Raw genomic sequence first — 15,268 nt, forward strand, 5'->3', positions numbered from 1 at the left:
ATGCATATTCATTTTATTTATTGTTGAAATGAAAACAAATTCATTTTCAAACTATGTAAACTGTATTCATTAGATATGTAATCATTAATAAACATTTCATCTATGATGAGTCTATGATTGTGGATTCTGGATCTTTAGCTCTGAATTTTGAGGTCTTTTGGGGCTTCTCTTGGTTCTTAGGTTGTTTATTGGTATATTTGTTTTTAATATTCTCTTGTATTTTGAGCCTCAGCTCTTTTTTAGTTTACCTCCCTGTCTTGTTGTCTTTGACTAGTATCAGCTGTTTTCTTTTCCCCAGATGTTTCCACTCTTTTTACAGCCAAAAAAACAAAACAAAACAAAACAAAAAACAAACAAACTTCTGTCTTTCTCTCTCTTTTTTTGCATGAAACATTAAATCTTTGTTTAAAAAAAATTAACAAAGCATCAAAGCTATTATACTCCCTTTTAGCACCGTATCTTTATTCTTGTACTCAGTTTAAGCTTTAAAGGAGTCCCTAAGAGGTCAGTTCATCCTCTGTCTAAATCAAGCTCCTTACTGCTTAAGGCCTGTAAGTTTTTAAAGCTGTTCTAGTCTGATTGGCTGTCCTTTGCAAACAAATGGCTCAAACAGTGTGTGGGTGGAGTTTCTGTGCTCACAGCAAGAGTTGTGTGCCATATTAAGTTATTCACTCTCACTGATGTCACACAAATCCCGAAGCAGAAAAACAGATGGAAATAAAGCATTAGGAGCAGTCACAGTGATTACATCCACATACACAGATTATTCAAAGCCATGATTATTAGGAGTAGCCACATCTATACCACTATTAGATGGCAGAAAATAAGCAAAGTTATAGAGGCATCTGGTAAAACATAATTATATTTTTTTCGACACATTTCCAAACATCAGTAATAGTTATTTCTGATCAAATACGTGCACTTTATACAGCAAATTGTAAATCTGAAGCGCAACAACAAACGAATGGGTACAAAAGCATTTTTCACATTCTGAACAGGATTTTCTATTCACAGTTCTCACCCTGTGCCTTCATTGCAATAATGAACACATTATGATCCACACTGGTCGGGAGTAAGAAAGGCTACTTTGTAAATAATTCCACTGAGTGGGAGGGTCATGCAGGCCGGTCTTGTATATATCGCTGTAAAAGTCATGCTTCTTTCATCCAAGTCAGCATCACGGATATTTTCGTTCCACTCTACTTTTGAAGTCACCAGTAACTCCTCGTGGGACTGAATGCAAGGTAATGAACTTGTGTGTCTGCTGCATAAAAATATGACGTCAGTTTCAAATCCCTGACCTTTTCTTTAATAAGAATCTGTGCATTTTAATGACTGTGCTTCTTTAAATGCACAGTAGGCAGCCGAAAAACAACATTATAAACATTAACTGCTTAACTGCAATGATTAATGGGATATCTGGCTAAACAAACCATGATTTTTTAGTTAAGCATTACCCTCGATATGCTATCTCAGCAAGTGAGATCCGCAGATATGAATGCTTAAGTTTAGTCAAAAGTACTTTGACCGCACAGGCTTCCTCCCCACTCAGCTCCTGCCTGCTGAGGTAGATGCCACAAGGGATTAGGAGAGCTCAAATCCCCTGATTGGAGATGAGAAGGTAAATGCTGCCTCTCAAAGTGTGCAGTCATAAAAGCTGCTTTGTCCTCCCCCATGTCATGAACTCACCGGGCCATTAGAGCGGCAGGCTCACACCTTCATGTTGAGATGGAGATACAGCTGCTTCAGTGCAAGCGGACAAACTCCACAACATAGCTGTAGTAATAAGACCGCAGGCTTGTTTTTAAGCGACACAACAATGTAAGGGCCCTCTGAGAAGACACAGTTATTGTTATAGAAATTAAATATAGAAATCTGTAGGAAACCCTCAAAAATAAGAATAGGTGCATGTAATTTTTGATCTTATATTAAAGTAAATATAGGAAAAAGCTATGTCATCTTTGTTTTCTCACTGTGCCTTAACTTTGATTTGATTTAATTTGATTTGAACAGTAGTTGATTAAAGGCAGCCCTGAAAGGCACTGCTGCTGTGAGAACACATCTAACACATAAAGCTTTTGGACTCTTCAGAAATATTCAAAGAAGTAATTGTGCTGTGAATGAAGGCTTAAAGTGCAATCCTGAAGCCGGGGCGTGGATTTCTGTGCTGGGGGTGGCATTCTGGAAATCTCAGGTATCAGCACTATCATATCAGGAGAATGATAACGAGATACATTTATAAAAGGGTACTGTAACTGAGCCGAATGACACATCCTATTCCTACTTCTTAGCACATCTACGAGGTACAAGATCATACCAAAGAGGTAAGTGAATGTGTTCTTAGTCTCACTTCTGTCAAGTGTTAGGAGAGCATGTTAGCTGTCATGTGATAATGATTAAGCTTTAATAAAACAGATTTTCTTAAGTCTTAACAGCTTGCATGTGCTCTTCAGTTCCTCAGTTTAATTACAGTAGCATTCTATTCTCTTTCTACACAAATAAAAACACTAATAGACTTTGAAAATCATGTTTCTCAGAAGAAAGAATCTTCTTCCGGAGGCTGACCTGACAATTATTCACTCACTGAGAAACACTCCTCACCTTTTGTCCCACTAGGTCACTCCTTAAATCTCTCTCGTTCACTCATCTTCCATCCTGATCCAAACCCACAGAAGTATGTCGTGCAGCGTAGTGAAGTCCTTTCTGGTGAGCCTATCCCGGAGGAAGCCCCTCGAGCCCGACGGGGAAGAGTCCACCTTCAATCGATGCCTGACCACTCTGGACTTGGTGGCCCTCGGTGTGGGCAGCACCCTGGGGGCTGGTGTCTATGTCCTCTCTGGAGAGGTGGCCAGAGACACCGCGGGACCCAGCATCATCATCTCCTTCTTCATCGCTGCCCTGGCCTCTATATTTGCTGGGCTATGCTACGCAGAGTTTGGTGCCCGGGTTCCTAAAACAGGCTCAGCATACCTTTACAGCTATGTGACGGTGGGAGAGCTCCTTGCTTTTATCTCTGGCTGGAATCTGCTGCTCTCCTACGTCATAGGTGAATATATGCAAATTGTAACATCTATTATTCAATGATATTTTCTTCCTTTATTGATGATTTAGTGATCTCTCCTCCTACCTGTATATGCAAACAGTGCATAAACCTAACATAATCTTTTTACCACACTCTGATCATAAATGATCAACCACCATTAAGAGACTATTTAACACTGTGACCTTTCAACCAGTGGAGCAGCGAATTCTTGACTGCTTTTTTTCTACCTCACTGTGTCACATCTCTTGCTACATTAATTTTAACAATAGCACATACCGGGATCACTGCTTTGCAACAATCCCAATAATAACCCCATAAACCAGGACTGTGATTCAAAACCCTGAGTTATAAAGAGGGTAGGAAGTTTCTTTTTCTTTTGTTTATGGCTGCAGGTAAATTATGGCTGATTAATTCATTTATTACATTAACTATCTTTTCACTATCTGCTCAGGGACATCGACTGTTGCACTGGCATGGAGCGGAACATTTGATGAACTCATTGGGGGAGTCATATCAAAATACTTTGCAGAAAATGCTGCCATGGGCCTGCCTGGCTTAGCTCCTTACCCAGATGTCTTTGCTGCAGCTCTGATCGTGCTCTTGTCAGGTAAAATAGTAAAACTGGTGTTAAATGGTGACCACAAATGAGGATGAGATCGCTGAATTAACCACCTTTTCCACGAAGGTCTCCTGTCTTTTGGAGTCAAAGAGTCAACGATGATCAACAAGATCTTCACAGCGATCAACATCCTGGTGCTGCTGTTTGTGATCATTTCTGGATTCATCAAGGGAGACATCTCCAACTGGAAAATCAGCAAGGAAGATGTGTTAAACGCCACTGCCATGTAAATAAATGCAAAAACAAACAAACAAACAAAAAAAACACTCAAGTAAATCATGACCTATATAATTACAGCATTATTGTTCTCCTGGATGAGCTAACTGGAAATAACCACAAAGTATTGCTCTCTACCCGCTGCAGAAACGGAACTGACATTGCTAATGCAACAAGCGAGTTTGGAGTGGGCGGATTTTTCCCCTATGGCTTTGGTGGAACCGTGGCTGGAGCTGCAACATGCTTCTATGCTTTTGTTGGATTTGACTGCATTGCTACAACAGGTAAGAAGACAATTTGTCAGTTTAGCTTAGTTCAAGCTTCTTTCAGCTGCTTCCTAATTAAATTTTTTTGACTGACACAACCCCAAAAGGGATTTTTTATCTCCTCCCAGGATCAAACTGGGGATCTTTTACCAGTACACTATGTATCCAACATAACATAACATAAATAACACAACACAACACAACACAACATAACAACACAACACAACACAACACAACACAACACAACACAACATAACATAACAACATAACACAACACAACACAACATAACATAACACAACATAACAAAACAACATAACACAACATAACATAACAACATAACACAACATAACATAACAACATAACAACATAACACAACACAACACAACATAACATAACATAACATAACATAACATAACATAACATAACATAACATAACATAACATAACAACATAACATAACACAAGACAACACAACATAACATAACATAACAACATAACATAACAACATAACACAACACAACACAACACAACACAACATAACATAACATAACATAACATAACATAACATAACACAACATAACATAACATAACATAACACAACATAACATAACAACATAACACAACACAACACAACACAACATAACATAACATAACATAACATAACATAACATAACATAACATAACACAACATAACATAACAACATAACACAACATAACATAACAACATAACAACATAACACAACACAACACAACATAACATAACATAACATAACATAACATAACATAACATAACATAACAACATAACATAACACAAGACAACACAACATAACATAACATAACATAACATAACATAACAACATAACATAACAACATAACACAACACAACACAACACAACATAACATAACATAACATAACATAACATAACATAACATAACATAACAACATAACATAACAACATAACACAACACAACACAACACAACATAACATAACATAACATAACATAACATAACATAACATAACATAACATAACAACATAACATAACACAAGACAACACAACATAACATAACATAACATAACATAACATAACAACATAACATAACAACATAACACAACACAACACAACACAACATAACATAACATAACATAACATAACATAACATAACATAACATAACATAACATAACATAACATAACATAACAACATAACATAACATAACATAACATAACATGACATAACACGATATAACACAACACAACACAACACAACATGACATAACACGACATAACACAACATAACATAACATAACATAACATAACATAACACAACATAACATAACATAACATAACATAACATAACATAACATAACATAACATAACATAACAACATAACACAACATAACATAACAACATAACAACATAACAACATAACACAACACAACACAACACAACATAACATAACATAACATAACATAACATAACATAACACAAGACAACACAACATAACATAACATAACAACATAACATAACAACATAACACAACACAACACAACACAACACAACACAACACAACACAACATAACATAACATAACATAACATAACAACATAACATAACATAACATAACATGACATAACACGACATAACACAACACAACACAACACAACATAACATAACATAACATAACATAACATAACATAACATAACATAACATAACATAACATGACATAACACGACACAACACAACACAACACAACATAACATAACATAACATAACATAACATAACATAACATAACATAAAGGACAAAGATAATTGGAAGAGAATGAATGGATGGAAAAAATATTGCAATCGTGGATAATGGATGAAATAGTGCTTTATTTCCAGAGAGGAGTAAATTACAATTATAACGATGAGTATTTCCTCTACACTCATTAAAAAAGCACACTAAAAATAAAATAAACTTCCTCCACTTTTTTATTTTAAATTTTATAAACTTTTTAATTTTCACCATAGATTCTTTACATTTTTATGGGGTTATTTTTTTAGTGGTGCTGGGAAAGGGTTAGAAAAATCGATACAGTACGCTATTGTATCGCAATATTTTGTGTGGCAATATTGTATCGATGCAGGGACAACACTCTGGGAATAATATGAACAACGAACAATCTTCCTGTAAATAATCACGGTTGGACTTGGACCGACTGTAATCACTCAGAGAGCTCTACAAATTTACAAATAACTTGCATTTGATTTATAAATGCAGGCAGATTGCCAGCATGTTGCCATCAGTCAGATGTCAATGAGAAAAACTCGGGGGAACTGGACTCAGCTGGCTGCAGCTGGTTGCATTCCTATAGAACAGGAAGTGCAGATTAATAGTTAGATTTGAAATTCTGTCTGTGTTATCAGACACAGATTACATGTAATTTCCAAACTGACCTCATATAATTGCAGTGAGATAGCAGATTGTCTCCGTCTTAACGCAACATTTATGGCAGGTTTCAGTAACTGTGTTGGTATGCTTGACAATTCCATTTTGTAGCAAAAATAAATAAATAACTGAAGTGGGATAACTTCTTATTGGCTAAAACAGACTGACAAAGTTTAACGTTGAGGACATAATTTGCAGATGATTCTCTCCACTAGTTTTTATGATTTTTGTGTAACAATGCATGAAACTCCTGCAGGAGATATATCTTGTAAGGGGGTCACTGACTTCTTGGTTTCCTTTCTTTTAGGAGAGGAGGTGAAGAACCCGAAGAAATCTGTCCCTATTAGCATTGTGGTCTCATTGCTTATATGTTTCCTGGCCTACTTTGCTGTGTCTGCTGCTCTCACCCTTATGATGCCATACTACCTGCTAAGTGAAACGAGCCCACTGCCAATAGCCTTTGACTACATTGGATGGGGTCCTGCCAAATATGCCGTGGCTGTGGGTTCACTGTGTGCCCTGTCAACTAGGTATGACAGTATGGGTAGTGCATGCATGGATCAAGTGATGTTTAAAGCTCAAAGTCAGAAAGAAAAAGGTGCAAAAATAAATGTATGTTATTTGGAAAAAAATAGAAAAATTATAATGGATGTTCAAAAGTCCAAAATGTTGAAAAATAAATCTAGAAAAGTAGCTACTAAACAGTAGCTAACTCAAAAAGTTCATTAAAAATGTAACGTTAACGTAAAATAACTCAGCTGAGTAATAATTAACAGACAAGGTATGGAGGACGTGTCAGGTTCCAGAGGCTGTGAATGATTCTTCCACTGCCTCTGATGTTTGCGAGGTGGATAAATTATGAAATTGCCAGTACATTCTTCTGACTTCAGTCATCATAGCAGATTAAGCTGTTAAAAAGAAGCCATATGTCAAATCAGTTGGTTTAGTTAGAGTGACCTTTTGACACTGATTTGTGAAATGACTAATTTAGATTACAAATTAATCGGACACTGCATTCATTTTGTTGTTTGTCTTTCCAGTCTGCTAGGTTCCATGTTCCCGATGCCTCGAGTACTTTTTGCCATGGCGAGAGACGGGCTGCTTTTCAAACCTTTGTCCAAAGTCACCTCCAGAGGCAGTCCAGCAATAGCTACTATATCATCTGGCATTGTGGCAGGTACAGGTATACACTTTATAAATAAAAGTACTGTAAATATAATAGAAGTAATAAACCTAAAACAAAAAATAGTACATGTAATAAAATACTTTTGAATGTGTCCAGTAATAACTCTTATTTTAATGATGCTTACAGATGCTTACACAGAGGTACTGTGCCACACCTTGTGTGTTTGCATATTGTATGTACGGTTGGCAGGGTATCTATCTTAATTGCCCCTTGGGGATAAATAAAGTCTCTCTAACTCTCTCTCTTAATCTATGAATTCAGCTCTTTTTATTGTCATTGCAATATGCATTTGGAATCCAGCCATGCAGTCTGCCTGTACAATCGCGTGTGAACATTTCTCTAAAGAGCTTACTGGACTTAAGTGGTATGCTGTAGTACTGTAATAGGATACCACCATAGAAAAAGTAACCAACACTGATGACTCCAACCTCTTCTGGTATTAACATCAGCACAAAAACTGTGTGCCAGGAGCTTCATGATGTAGGTTTCTATAGCTGAGCAGAGCAACTCCCGTAGGTGTCATGTGTATAATATTTTGTACTTATGCTAATGCTGTTCTGCATGATCCACAGAGGTCGAGGTTTATGGGCTAGAAATAACATTTAATTCCATTTTTCTCCCTGGCTTTAGCCATCATGGCTCTACTGTTTGATCTGAATGCCTTGGTGGAACTGATGTCCATTGGTACTCTGTTTGCTTACACACTCGTGGCAGTATGCATCCTGATACTGAGGTACATTTATCTGTTAACACCCTGCAGCTATGTATTCACTCTGCTGTGCAAATCGACTGATTTTTTGTGGTCGTTGTAGGTACCAGGTGGGTCCATCTGAAGACACAGAACTTAAGATCACAGAATCAAAGAAAAAGTTTAGCTTCTTCAAACCTCCAAAAGCACCCAACTCTTCCACAGCACGAACAGTCACGCTCTTGACCATATTTTCTAGTAAGTAAGGAAAACATCACTGAGGCATCTTTACTGATGCTTCTGTAGCACTGAAGTTCTTTTCTTGACCAGCAACAGGTTCATGACGGGCTTTCTCGCCTCTAATCTTTCTTTCTCATCTTTTACTTTCCCACTGCAGTTCTGTGCATTCTTGCACTGTGCATTACTCTGAGCCAAGGCATGGAAGCTCTTGCCAACACTCAAGCATGGAGCATCGTGCTTGTCTGTATCTTTGGAGTGCTCCTGCTGGTCAACTTGTTCCTCATCTGGAGACACCCAGAGAATCCCACGAAGGCATCGTTCATGGTAAGAAGTGGTTCAAGTAATTTCTTGTAATCACCAACTAGGAATCTCACATCTCTGCATTTTCTCCTTCTTCAGGTACCTTTAATCCCTCTTCTGCCCTTACTGAGTACTTTAATCAATGTCTACCTGATGGTGCAGTTAGGCGGTCAAACATGGATCCGATATGCTGTCTGGATGCTAATAGGTATGATGGGTATATTTTTGTTTGAGAGGATTAAAGGGATGCTATCTAGCTGGGTGACCCTCACTCTTCTCTTTTCTTCTCTTCTGCAGGGTTACTTATCTATTTTATCTATGGAATGCGTAACAGCGTCCAGAGGAAGCGACTCATGACCGACCACGCAGAGATCGAAACAGTCAGCGGCAAAACAGACAAGGATAGTATGAAAGAAGAGAAATTCTGAGCTCAATCGGGGTGAAGACAGATAAACTGAGATGTTACAGTGAGCGACTTGCTTTAACTTATAACCACTGCTTGAGATGCACCGGTGCTGCTGCCTTTCAGCAGTCTTCAATCTACGACAGCACCGAAGCAAATGGCCTGATAACTTGTTAACTTGACGGTTTATTACATCCTAACGCAGTCTGTTTGTTATCTAAATGGTCCAAAATGAAACACTCCCTAAGATATATTTGGACCGAGAAGATCTTCACTTATCACTGATTTTCACATTGTTGTTAAGGATATTTATCTGTATATCTTGTCGTATTAGTGAGCCTGTTCCAAAGAAAAAATATTCTGTAGATTATTTGCTTTTATAATTCTGAAATAACAGGTTTACACTTTTCTTATCAAGTGCAAAATGTAAATTATTTTTATTTCAGTTTTACATTATTTTAATTTTATTTTAATATTTTTTTTTAAATGTGCAGAATTTGACTGAAGACCTTATATTTTACAGAGCTGATACAGAAAACCTTTTATGGGATTTCATCTTCCATTTGTAAATATGGAAACTGCATGTGATTGTTAACTAAACGACTGCCACTGTACACTTGAATTAAAAATGAAATGATTCGCTTTTGTAAAACACTTAAATATGGAGTTACCTTGTTGCAGTCTGTGTCGATAAAGAGGTAAAAATAAAGGACTACTATAAGTTCATTCCCACTGCAGACGTGCACAAAGAAGCAGATATGGCTCACTATTTAGAGTCGACTGAGAACAAAAGGACCTTTGAAAAGAAGCTTATAGCGGTCATGTTCAAAATCACAGCTTAGCTGGCCACTCACAAGGAAAGGTTTACATTGTTTCCACTGCATCCGACATCTCAAAAATGTACTTTAAGTAATGTGTGAATATTTTAGGTGCAAATCTTTCAGGCATATTTAAAAAACAACAACATATTATTCTAGAGCTAACTGAGACAAAACTTTTATTTACCCATAAAAAACAGTAATGAAGGACATAAAGTGTATTAAACACCAAATGCTCCTTTTCCAGGCAGTGTTTCTGAGGCTCAGACTCATGCTGCTAGTACACTTACAGTCCGGCAGCTAAATAAACAGGCTGTGCCATTCCAGATTGGAGGGGCCTCATTCTCTGGACCCTCATTGGTTCGGACAGGCTTGAAAGCCTCCATTGAGCCACACTGATGGAATTTAGGGTACTAATGCCACTCCGAGGAAAAGGAATTTGCGTGACTCTAATAAACAGCAGACTGCTCACTTTGCAAGCTTTGCCCTCCTCCTTCCTTCTCTTTCTTCTTCTCTCCTTTTCATTTCTGTTGTATATTTCTCTGGGTTGAACTCCATGAACTAACAATCAGCTCATCAGCCATGCCTTTGGCGAACATGTCTGGGTCAAAGTGGAGGCTGGTACTCATTGCTCTCCTTACTTGTGCCTTAATCTTCGAGTTGGGTAAGTGACATTAGTCCCTTGTCATCCAATTCGGTGAACGTGATATTCATAGATTTGGTGAGGAGGGCAATTTTCTTTCTGTCTTTTGCACAATGTGGCTTATTCTAGAAGCAAAAATGATACTTTTTTTCTCACTTGTAGCAGCCTTGTCTTTGTTTGTAAAATATTCTGAAACATGTGCTCTGCGTACTGTGTATAATATTGCCAAAAAGATGCCCAAGAGCAGAAGGCTGTTCCGGGAAGGACACCAAAGCCAAGGAAACCAAAGCATGAGAAATCAACAAACAAAGGGCCCAGAACGATAACAGTCAAAACGAAGGTCAAAGCTGCACGTGCAGAGCAGACCCTCCTCACGCAGGTATTACGTTTGTTATAAATTAACTTTTTGATTTTGCAAAGTTCACGACTAAAGTACATGTCTGTGTCTGACTAATAAAGGTGTTAAACAAAGGGAAGTTTAAGAAGGTGGGTGAGACCATAAATGTGCAAACAGGAGATACTCTGGAGCTGAGGTGCAGGGGCAAACCTGTGCAGTGGAGCGTCCCCCCATACCTGGAGGAGGATAATGATGGGAGGCTCAGGTAACTTTTCATGTCTACAGATCTTTACTCATAAAGTGCAGTATAAGCTTGAGTAAGTAAGGAAGTAAATGTGTTCTTTCGCTCCTTTTTGCTCTGGCTGTGCAGAATTGTCCAGTATGAGCGATATGGGGTTCTGACGTTGGTCAACACCACTGGTGCAGACACGGGGGAGTACACATGCTACCCAATGTACTGTGAAGACACTGACTGCAGGAAGGAATACAGCAAAGCTGTTAAAGTCTTCGTCTTTTTTCCAGGTGTGATTAATACATTTTATTGATGCTTAGGCTTGCATTTCTCTGAACTGCAGACTTGACAGGAATCTTTTTTACATTCTAATAATCTTATCATAAATCTGCCATATCGCCTCTCTGTACGGACCAGATCCACAAGAACTATTTGTTCCATCGTCTGACTATTACAAGGTGATTCAGCTGAGGAGCAACTGGCCTACAGTCCTACCCTGCCAGGTGACGTCACCTGAGGCTAAAGTAACTCTGCACCGTGAGTACCCACCTGTGGAGCTGGACGTGGACAGGAGGGAGATCTCCTTTGATGTCAAGAAGGGCTTCACAATCCATCGACCTCGGCCATATCATGCCGGAGCTTTGTACTGTGTTGCCAGTCTGGGAAACCTGCGGCAGAGCTCTATGAAGTACATGCTCATCTATGTTAACTGTGAGTTCACGTTTTCAAAATTTTAGAAATTTTTTCAGAATTTTAGAATTTATGGGGTTTTTTTTATTGTAAATCAATGAAAACTTTTGAAAATTAAGGATGAAAATTACCCTTAATTACAGGATTACTGGTGACGACACAACATTTTACTTACTAATACATCACATTTGCTCTCAGATCCTAGGGCTCCTCCCGCTCCAGTGATCCAAGCGTCACCGAGCACAGTGACTGTGGGGGAGAATCTACGTGTCACCTGCTCTGCGATGGGAGAACGAGACGTGGCCATAGAGTTCACCTGGGATTACCCAGGACAAGAGGTCAGACACTCGTGGAAACAGGGCTTGTATGCTTTAATACAAACTTAGCTTAGTTCTGTATGGCTTTTGTATTAATTCTAATAAGCTTTCTTTCTGAAATAGTATGAACATGAATTCTAGGTTGTGAACTGAAATACTACTCAAAAAAAGTCCTGCAGTTGGCAAATATTTTCAGTCGGTTTAGCTTGCGTTGCCTTTTTAGCGAGTTTATTATTAGTCAAAAAGTATTCAACCTATGGACTGCCTGAACCTTATCCCCTTTAAACAGGAATATAATAGATATGTCTTTATTGGTGAGCCATGAGGAAATAAACTGCAACATGATAACTCATTGTAATGTTTACTCCTGTGCTGTGTGTGTGTGTGTGTGTGTGTGTGTGTGTGTGTGTGTGTGTGTGTGTGTGTGTGTGTGTTCCTATGCTTGGTCCAGATTGGGAGACCTCCATACACACAGGAGAGTGTTATTCCGGTCAGTGGAGGAACTGCTCAGCAGCAGTCTCAGTCTGTGCTCCTCGTGGATGAAGTTAGAGACGTGGACCAAGGAACGTACACCTGCACTGCTCAGAACATGCAAGGAGCCAAATCAGCATCCACAACCATTAAAGTGGTCCCTAAAGCCAAACCTAAGAAACCATAAGTTGGATGACATTACAGACAGAAAGTCGTGGCGAGAGATCACAGCTGGGATTTGACCCTGTCTGAGCATTAAATGTTTTTTCTTCTTTTTAAAGACTATATGATCACAACAAAACATTATGCTCTCCAAACTGTATTGCTCAAGAAGAGAAATGTGTTTGTTTAGGTAAATGCTTGTATATTAAACTTTTATTTCCATACACTCACAAGCCTGACAGTCGTGTCATTGTGAAAGATCCTCCCAAAGGTAAACGCAGGATAAGAGGGGGGAAAAGGTGATTTAAGTGACTTCGAATGTGGTCTGAGTACTTCAGAAACTGCTGATCTACTGGGATTTTCCTGCACGGCCATCCCTAGAAAAAGATAAAATATCTCAAATTTCTCTGGAGGAAAAAATGTCTTATTGGTGATATAGGGGAATGGTCAGACTGCTTTAAGCTGGGGAGGCAACAGTAATTCAAATATTCGCGTGTTAAACCCAAAGTATGCAGATGAGCATATCTGAAGGTACAACACTTCAGAACTCGAAGCGGATGGACTACAGCAGCAGAAGACCACGCCGGGTGTGGCTAATGTCAACAGGAAACTGAGGCTAAACTGCTCAATAGAAGGTTAGGAGAAGGTTAACTGCCCTGATAAATTTTGATTTCTGGTGGCATAAACAGCATGCTGTTTATGCTGTTTAAAGCATGGATCCATCCCGCCTTGAATTAACAGTTCAAGCTGGCAGTGATTTAATGGTATGTGGGATGTTTTCTAGTAGCAACTGAGCATAGTCTACCTGAGTAATGTTGCTGACCATATCTATTCCTCTTTCCCTCTATGACCATTGACCTTATCATGAAGCTTGTCAATGAGTTCACTGTACTCAAACGGCCTCTGCAGTCACAATCAAACAGAGCACCTTTGAGATGTGGCAGAACAGAGGATTCACGTCGTGGCTGTGCAGCAACAACCCAGTACTATCTAGGTTTCCCTTATAAACGGGTGTATTGTGATGTGCTGTCACCCTGTGCACCTCACTTCTCACTAGCTTGGATTGGCGTCCAGCTCTCCTTGTTGAATTACACAAGTAGAAGAAGATGGATGGATGTTGTGATAAATTAACAAGCACTTCAGAGATAAAAAGTGGAAACTGGCCCTCACTATGACTTCCTTTTCTACCCATTTTGTTCCCCATTAACCCCAAAGTATTATTCATGTGTGTACAATAAAGTTGTAGATAACCGTTTTATTATTGTACAGAGTCCCACAGAAAAGTCAACACTCCAGTGTTTTAGCGATACCACATGAGAGGTTAGTTTCTGGTTAGACTTGAATCTACGGAGCCCCTCTGATGACATAGTCCAAAAAATAAATAAATTGTGGCCACAAAATACTACTTCGAGGGCACGAAATAGGTATAACGTGCCCACGAAATACTTATTTGTGGCCACGAAATACTATTTCGAGGGCACGAAATAGGTATAAGGTGCGCACGAAATGCTCATTTGTGGGCACGAATTGGGTATAACGTGGCAACGAATTACGCATTTGTGGCCACGAAATAGATAACGTGCGCACATCTTATTGATAGAATTCCTGGACAGCTGCGTAGAGACATAAGCATAAGAGTAGGCTAAATACACCATGGACAGAGACAGTCTGATTGAGTTTTATTTCAGGCTGGGAATGAGCTACAAATGCATTTTGAAAAGCCTGGCAATGCAAGGAACCATCATTACGGAGAGACATTTAAACCGGATATTGAGAGCCAAGTCGCTTTACAGACGTAAGTACGACCTGGACGCCGGGATAGATTTTATTGTGAACCAACTGCAAGGGCCTGGGAAGGATCACGGTTATCGGTGGATGTTTACAAAGTGCAAACAACGCGGCATTGCGATCAGGAAAGAAGACGTCAGGATCCTCATCTCTTTACTGGACCCAGTAGGTTCCCAGGTTCGCCAGACCAGACGTCTCAGAAGGAGGCAATATTTTGCTCAGGGGCCTAACTTTGTGTGGCACATAGACTCTTATGACAAACTAAAGCCATATGGGATATGTATTAATGGATGCATTTCTCACGCAACATCATTTGGCTGCGGGCCGCACACACTAACAGTGACCCAAAGGTTATCGGAGGTTACTTTGTGGAAGCAGTGGAGAGTCGTGGGGGTTTCCCCTGTTGTAATAGTAATT

General features: G+C 39.0%; 2 protein-coding genes across 9 annotated transcripts; both read left to right on the plus strand.

Annotated features, from left to right (window-relative positions):
• The first annotated feature begins 1,167 nt into the window (after window positions 1–1,167).
• On the plus strand, window positions 1,168–10,032 carry LOC147337750 (cationic amino acid transporter 2). 8 transcript variants are annotated; one of them, XM_086310108.1, is made up of 14 exons: window positions 1,174–1,244; window positions 2,127–2,194; window positions 2,292–2,324; window positions 2,617–3,046; window positions 3,495–3,650; window positions 3,729–3,888; window positions 4,026–4,162; window positions 6,884–7,106; window positions 7,617–7,753; window positions 8,393–8,495; window positions 8,575–8,708; window positions 8,848–9,014; window positions 9,090–9,198; window positions 9,288–10,032. In XM_086310108.1, the coding sequence occupies exons 4-14, from the start codon at window positions 2,677–2,679 to the stop codon at window positions 9,416–9,418; spliced, it is 1,827 nt and encodes a 608-aa protein (XP_086166234.1). In that variant the 5' UTR covers window positions 1,174–1,244; window positions 2,127–2,194; window positions 2,292–2,324; window positions 2,617–2,676; the 3' UTR covers window positions 9,419–10,032. The 8 variants fall into 8 exon arrangements, with proteins under 8 accessions (XP_086166245.1, XP_086166234.1, XP_086166200.1 ...); XM_086310074.1 differs by having other exon boundaries at window positions 1,176–1,244; window positions 2,092–2,194; XM_086310086.1 differs by having other exon boundaries at window positions 1,176–1,244; window positions 2,092–2,194; window positions 2,673–3,046.
• A 547-nt stretch (window positions 10,033–10,579) lies between these two features.
• LOC147337751 (platelet-derived growth factor receptor-like protein) lies at window positions 10,580–13,284 on the plus strand. The gene is made up of 7 exons (XM_086310124.1): window positions 10,580–10,875; window positions 11,088–11,233; window positions 11,314–11,456; window positions 11,562–11,713; window positions 11,841–12,134; window positions 12,312–12,451; window positions 12,882–13,284. Exons 1-7 carry the CDS (start codon window positions 10,794–10,796, stop codon window positions 13,086–13,088), a joined length of 1,164 nt encoding a protein of 387 aa, XP_086166250.1. The 5' UTR covers window positions 10,580–10,793; the 3' UTR covers window positions 13,089–13,284.
• The last annotated feature ends 1,984 nt before the right edge of the window (window positions 13,285–15,268 follow it).

This window comes from Aulonocara sp. 'chitande type north' Nkhata Bay, linkage group LG2 (assembly GCF_057382095.1).
Source record: "Aulonocara sp. 'chitande type north' Nkhata Bay isolate Kocher_YH1m ecotype deep benthic linkage group LG2, A_spYH_male_GT1.1, whole genome shotgun sequence".
Taxonomy (NCBI): Eukaryota; Metazoa; Chordata; class Actinopteri; order Cichliformes; family Cichlidae; genus Aulonocara; species Aulonocara sp. 'chitande type north' Nkhata Bay.

Coding starts and splice junctions, on each gene's coding strand:
- LOC147337750 (XM_086310119.1), top strand. CDS start 2,677: ATGTCGTGCAGCGTAGTGAAGTCCTTTCTGGTGAGCCTATCCCGGAGG. Junction 3,889..4,025: donor GTGTTAAACGCCACTGCCAT/GTAAATAAATGC, acceptor TACCCGCTGCAG/AAACGGAACTGACATTGCTA. Junction 9,015..9,089: donor CCACGAAGGCATCGTTCATG/GTAAGAAGTGGT, acceptor CTCCTTCTTCAG/GTACCTTTAATCCCTCTTCT.
- LOC147337751 (XM_086310124.1), top strand. CDS start 10,794: ATGCCTTTGGCGAACATGTCTGGGTCAAAGTGGAGGCTGGTACTCATT. Junction 11,457..11,561: donor GATAATGATGGGAGGCTCAG/GTAACTTTTCAT, acceptor CTGGCTGTGCAG/AATTGTCCAGTATGAGCGAT. Junction 11,714..11,840: donor AGTCTTCGTCTTTTTTCCAG/GTGTGATTAATA, acceptor TGTACGGACCAG/ATCCACAAGAACTATTTGTT.